General features: G+C 40.2%; 1 protein-coding gene across 1 annotated transcript in view; it reads right to left on the reverse strand.

Annotated features, from left to right (window-relative positions):
- HDAC5 (histone deacetylase 5) overlaps window positions 1-6278 on the reverse strand; it is a 92344-nt gene extending 86066 nt beyond the window's left edge. The window contains 3 exon segments of the mRNA XM_042475727.1: window positions 5433-5627; window positions 5630-5661; window positions 5663-6278. Of these exon segments, the coding sequence (XP_042331661.1) occupies window positions 5433-5627; window positions 5630-5661; window positions 5663-5709 (274 nt within the window). The 5' untranslated portion in view covers window positions 5710-6278.
- Between the last annotated feature and the right edge of the window lie 655 nt (window positions 6279-6933).

Raw genomic sequence — 6933 nt, forward strand, 5'->3', positions numbered from 1 at the left:
TCCATATCCAGCTTCAGAGATTTTGGCAAGAATTCAGCGTTTTCATCCTTATCTTTGTAATTGGGGATGGGGGGTGGAAATGTTTTCCCCCTCTCCAAATGGCTCCTGAAACTGCACTCAGTACTGAATACAATCCTGGTTTATAACAGGAAAAAATAGATTTATGTAAAGATTAAAATAGATTATTACACCATCTGATTCATACTTTTCAGTCTCTGCTCAGAATAACCCTTCTGATATGGGTTTGAGGAACAGATAAAAAGAAAGCACCACAATAATGAAGAAACAACTGCCAGTTCAGTAATGACAAGAGTTAAAATCTGGTTGGCAGCTGTAAGCAGCTTAGACCTTTGCACTAAAAATACCCAACCTGGTATTCTTAGACACTGGCATGTTTTTTTCACACAGTTCCCCCAACCTCCATTCCCACTCCTGTCATAAACTGTTCCCATTTGTTCAGAGTACCAATGAAAGATAACAATGGTCTGGAGAAACCAGAATGGGCATGCAAGAAATCAGAAAGGATGCAGGAAGGAAAGGGGAGGGGAGTTGTTATTAAAACATTTCACTGCTCACTCATTCTTGGCATACAATTCATCCCTACTTTTCCATTTATAAGGGCTACCAAGAGACAGACATGCTGTGGAAACCAGCAGAAAAAACCCCAAAAGCAACTGTAAAGCCAGCTAAACATGAATTTGTAGAGTAACTGACTTTTTCAATTGCTGGAGACACATGCCATTGTTTAGATTTTTCAACTAGAAGGTTGTGTATATTTTGTGTCTCCATGATTCCATTGCAAAAACATTCCAAGACAACAGACTGAGATGTTAGAATTCGAAATACAGTATGCTTCTGAAGATCCTTGACTTTAGACTGTTCCTCAGCTTGTTTGAAAAACAAATTTCCTCCATTGTGGCTTGAGAGAAAAAGTACACAAGCAATGTCTGATTAAACTTCAGAAACTATAAAGGAGAAGGGCGAAAATGCCAGAGTTTTCACACGATGAATAAGTGGATAGTGTGAATGTGTACACAGGAGCTTCAATTCCTTTTTCATAGTTATGGTTCCCTGAGCTCTGCTTCAACACACCTAAACAAAACTTTCAGTCATCTCTTTTCTTTCAATATTACTTTCCCTCAAATGCTTGCTGGAAAATGACATCTACTTTGAAAATTAGCCAGGATCTTAGACGCAGAATGAATTATGGAAATCAAGCAAATACCACATTACATAATTTTATCAATTATTCCATCTTAAGTCAGATTCTAGACTGGCATGAAGATAAGGGTGCATATGATCCTGAATTTAAGCAAATGACAGGCCAGGTGTAACGTCTAAAGTAGTTTTGAACAGCCATTCTTGTGTGATAATACTAAGGGTACAAGACACTGGGCTGAATCCATTAGGAGAGTATTTTGTTGTTTTAGCCTTAACAAGAGAAATCTGCACAGAGTATCCTTCAAAACCTCCATTCTGTAAATCTGGAAAAACACCCAAACCTTACAACTTTTCTATGCTACTTTCCCTTGGTCTTCCAGCACAATGCCAATATCCAGTCAACTATGCAACTCAACAACCTTCTCTCAACTTCTAAAACAATAAGCTGTTCAAGTAGAGGCAATACCGTGGAATCATATCCAGCTCATGCTGCTCGTAAAACTATAGAGATAGCAGAAACTGACAATATGCTTTTGCATCTTCTTTTCTATTGCCTTTTGTTTCAATATACAAAGTTGTGTCAACCCGGATGTTGACACAACTCACCTGTGTTTCTGCTTTGTCCTCTCGCAAATAGCTTTGTTATTTCTCTTTTTGCTATCTGCAATATGACTATCAATGTTTAGTCCTGGCCTACAGATGTATTAGAATAAGGTATTATGATACTGAAGAGCCAGTTGTTGTTGTTGTGTGCCTTCACATCATTTCTGGCTTTTGGCGGTGAACCACTGGGTTTTCTTGGCAGAATTTGTTCAGAGGGGGTTTCTCCTTTGCCTTCCTCTGAGGCTGAGATAGTGTGCCTTGCCCAAGGTCACCTAGTGAGTTTCCAGGACCAACTGGTCTTCCAATGTCTTAGTCCACCACTCAAATCACTATACCATGCTGGCCAGAGTTCTCCATAATATCTCAGACTGCAGTTTGTGGCTGCGTGGGAGAGTCACGTTTTGAATTATCTGTTATATTAATTAATTAATTAATTAATTAATTAATTAATTGAATGCTGCTGCAAGTAGAACACTGTACACCAAAGGAGAAAGTCTAGGCTACTGCAAGGTGGATGTTACTAGATAATTTTTAATTTGTTTTGGTTTTGCATAGGGATACATTCAAAAATGTGATCTCCTCCTTGTAATCTGCAATGGTACAGTCCATTCTACTGCCTCATTCTGAACTCTTTTTGCAGCACATGTAGACAACTCCTGAAATCTCCAAGAAATGAGATTATATAACATCCCTAAGAAATTTATGCCATTGCTGAGCTATTCAGCATGTTATAATTGCTGCTGAATAACCAATCATGCCCTGATGTGTCTCACAGCAAGCATACAAAATGTGGTAGTTAAATAATGACGTTTTAAATACTTATATCCCCAAAAATATGTGCAAAAATGCTTAGAATAAACATTTTAGAAACAGATATTCCCCATAACATTAGTAACATATTGCACTGTCCTAAGAATCAGTTCTTTTTAAAATTCCAGAAGTATACTAAGCATAGAAACTGGTAAAATGTAGAAGATTCTCTGGACAATCTCAGGTAATATTCATTCTAATGTTTTATACCTATATCTGTCTGATGCCCAGAAATAGGATGCCTATCCATCCTTTTAAAAATATGATGCAGGGAATCTTCATACAAACACACACACTTTTGTTACAGCAGCTTCATTGAGGACTGACTCCCCACTGCACATACTCCTTGGAAACATTACTTTCAAGACTACAAAACCCAGAATCTCACACTACAAAGCCAATGACAGAGAGATTCTGCTCACTGTTGTCCAAAATAGAACTTCTCAAAGCTCTGACACTGGCTGACATTTCTCTAGGTTTACAATAAAGACACAAAAATCTCATTCTTCAGGGCAGGTTCTATTGCTGACAGTTTTCTCCAGGAACTCTATGGAACAGTAGCCCAATAAAACATCAAAAGACCACCCAATCCAACTTTCATCCTAACTCAGAAAGAACTATAACTATAACTATAATCTTCTCCAAAATCCATGAAACTGAGATTTCTCTTTTCCATAATAAAAAGAGTATTGTTGGTCCTAGAAGCTGCTAGCAAAAGAAAGGGCTCTAAACAATTTAAATGAGACAAGCCTTACAATGAAGGAGAAAAGAAAAAAAATAAAATGCAAAATATCAGTCACGCTTTTCCCGTTCCCATCTGTATTTTTGACAAATACAAACACTCACATAACATATGTTATTATCTGCCATGAAAGGCCTATGTGCAACCTCAGAGTGCAAATACAGACATTTAGCTCCCCACATAGACAGGTGTGCAAATTCTCTATGCTTCAAGCAGGATGTGGCCAAGTACATGGCTTTGTCAAAAAGCATGTTAGCTGCATCTATTGAAAAAGTACCTATGAGCCTACCATGCCCTGATTTGTACTGTTAGAACCAACTCTGATATGGTGAATGAACAGAACTTACGTAACAGTTGGCTTACCTAGTTACTATTGATTGGACAGATCTACTCTGGCTGGGCCTAACAATATGGTTTAGACTGGAGTGTATTAGTGTATACTTATGCCTATCCAATGCCTGATAGTGAAGACTCTGACGTTTGCTGGGTAAAATCAACAAGCAGATAAGAAACAAGGCCAATTCTTTTACAACCTTTTATAACCCTGGGGAAACAGTTCAAATTCCTATGGGGCCCGGCTTTACATTTTTAGACCACCTGGCTTATACTTTTTTTAAAACATCTGTGTAGAAACCACACCATACTCTACTTGTGCCAGATCACACATGTGGCATGGAGAAACATTCTGACATCAGTGGGTTGCAGTTAAAGGCCCAAGTCAGATATCACGATATAGCCTCCACAATGTCATTTAAAAAAACAAACTCCAAGATTTCTTCCAGAAAAGGTCTATGCAACAATCTGAAGTCAAGCAAGTGGCTCGATGACCAATCTGGATGGGAAACCACTGGGAATCTGTGTAAAGGTTGGGTATACTTATATGTTTACAGTATTTTTAAAAACATAATTCCAGAGGCTTATCTCTTGGGAAACTAGTTTTATGAATGCCCAGCAAACACACATCCTCCACAGTATTTTCTGCCCAATGATTATGGGAAAGAAGAAAAGCAATTCCTGGAATGAATTATTCTCAAGTGTTGACCTAACAATGCTGAGCTCATTGGCAGATCCATAGCTTAATTTCACATTCATGTGAGTCATAAACTGTATGAAGTGGGATCAAGCTGGGATGAACTGTGATGCTAAGTACTCTATAGAGCAGAGCTCAGCCAAACTGAAGACCATGCTGTGGTTTTAAAAACCTCAGATTTCCTAATGTGTTTTCATCTTCCTCACCGCATTGGGCTTGCTTCAAATGCACCTCAACTCTGAAAATGCAGTTTATTCCCCTGCTGTTAAGACAGTTGGAAGGAAATTTGGAGGGAGATAGACTCTCACCCCATTAAGCAAACACAAGACATGCACAGAAATGTGCATGTTGGCTAAGATCATGTTTGTACACATATGTCAGCACATGTCAAAATATGGCTTATTGACAAGGGTGAGGTGTGGAAAAAAAATAAGGTTCAGCATATGATTCCCATGCCCATCCACATAACACTGAGATCTTTTTAAACAATTACAAGTTTAAAGCCCCTACTTACTCGTTTCCCTATCATTATTATTCCTGTTATATGGGGAAATGTCAGAAGACACATGGAACAGATTCTATCTAATCTATAGATCTATTCCAACTAAAGGAATGCAATGCAATCTTTAATGATGGTGAAATGGTCAAACCACTTTCATATTTAACTAGAATCCCCCCTCCAAAAAACAAACAAACCCATAAATCACCTGATTCAAATTAACTCCTCCCTCAGAGACTTATTAATTTCAAGTGGCCAATATAAACCCTGACGGCTCTGCATATAAACATACTGAAAATTTCTAATGTTCTTCATTTAGGTATGAATTCTGCACAAACACTATATACTTCGACGTGGGATAGGCACCTAGTATCCATTCTGTCCTGCTCTAAGGCACATAAAGCCAGATTCTATGGAACAAGGAGTCCCACTGCTGAGGCTCAAATGCCACTCTAGACTACTCAGGAACACTTTGATGTCCTAAACTTGTCAGCCATGCTGTCAGTTGCAGACCAAACCTCAAACCTTGCTTACAGTTAAAAATGGTTATTTGAAAGCCCCATTTTAAAGATCTCTAAAACACTCACCGGCCACAGGTATGGCATGGATTTGTGCCCGCGACAGGAGTTCCAACGATGGCTCACGCCCAGAAACTCCATCTGAAGAGAAACACGATTCAGTTTCATAAATTGTCTGCAACATCTTTGGCAGTCCCCACACCGAGGATACAAGAACCATGCCAAGGAGCGGTTGCACACTGCTGTTATTCCACTTCAGTTTCCTTTATGACAATCCGTTGCACAATCAAAGGCTTGGGGGGGTGTTTTTTCTTAGGCTAGACTGCCATTTCAAGTCATCCAGCATCCCCCTCTTAAGACTAGTCACAGACACATGCACACATCTGTCCTCCTTGTGGCAGACTGAAAGTTAATTTGTTTCACAGCAATAGCGGTAGGGAGGTGGTGGCAGTAAGGAAACTTCCTCCAAAAATAAATCAGAGCCAGCAGGCAAGAAAAATAAAATGTGCTTTCCGATGGAAAAAAAATTCCTTACAGAGGGAAGAAGTGGAAGAGAGAAAACTGTTTTCTCAACTTCAGAGCAATGGGACAGAAGAATCTCAAGATGCAGCAAGAAGCAAAGGGGAAAAAGGAAGGGAAGGGGAAGGTTTACATTTCAGGTGCGGTTTGATTCACTCCAGAGAAAGATAGATTTTCTAACGTTTCCTCAAGACATTACAGAGGGTTCTTAAAAAAATATGTAACATCCAGAATCTAGCCTGCAAGAGAGGTGTCTAACAAAAGGAAAGCGGCAGCTCCCTGTCAAGCTGATGAAGGTTCCTCTTCCATGAGACAGCTCCCTTCATGCGACTGTTTCCCATCCCTGCCACCAAGCGAGATGGCTTCTGCCGGGGGTGACCTGAAATAGAACGTTGTCAGGGAGGAGCCAGCTATAAATAAACCCAGCTGAGCTGCTGGGAGCTGGGATGGTTCAGGCAAAAGGAGCTGCCTGCCTATCAGAAGCTGCTTTTCAACCACTGGGGTCAGAGGCAAAGATCCCCTGGGGAAAGGCAGAGCCAACAGCCAAATCAAGAGAAGGAAGGCGAGTCAAGAACAAAAGGGGCTGGAATGGCTGCTTCTGTGTTGTGGATGCCAATGTCCGCCTACAGGCTCAGGCTGTCTGATTTGTTAAAACCCAGCGATTCTGAATGAAATGTTCATTAAGGAGGGGATTCAAATAGCAACAGCAACACACCACCATTGAAGGCAGTAAATCCTAAATCCACATTTGGCAGCATGGAGGCTACGTAGACAGGACATTCTGCTTTTGAAATAAAAAGGAGGAAGGCAAAAAGAGGAGGAAACAAAGGGAATGGAGCAGCACCCTGCCACAAACCCAAATGCCAACTCTGTCCCCAATTCTACCTTGGAGCAATATTACAAGGGCCAATAACACCATCCATAACATCAGGGGTATGTTTCCCCCAATGTGATATACGACAGCCTGTGCCAACTCTGAGGATGGCAATGGCAAATCCCCTCTGAAGAAACTTGCCAAGAAAACCCAATGATAGGTATGCCTTAGGGTTGC

This window comes from Sceloporus undulatus, chromosome 6 (assembly GCF_019175285.1).
Source record: "Sceloporus undulatus isolate JIND9_A2432 ecotype Alabama chromosome 6, SceUnd_v1.1, whole genome shotgun sequence".
Lineage (NCBI taxonomy): Eukaryota > Metazoa > Chordata > Lepidosauria > Squamata > Phrynosomatidae > Sceloporus > Sceloporus undulatus.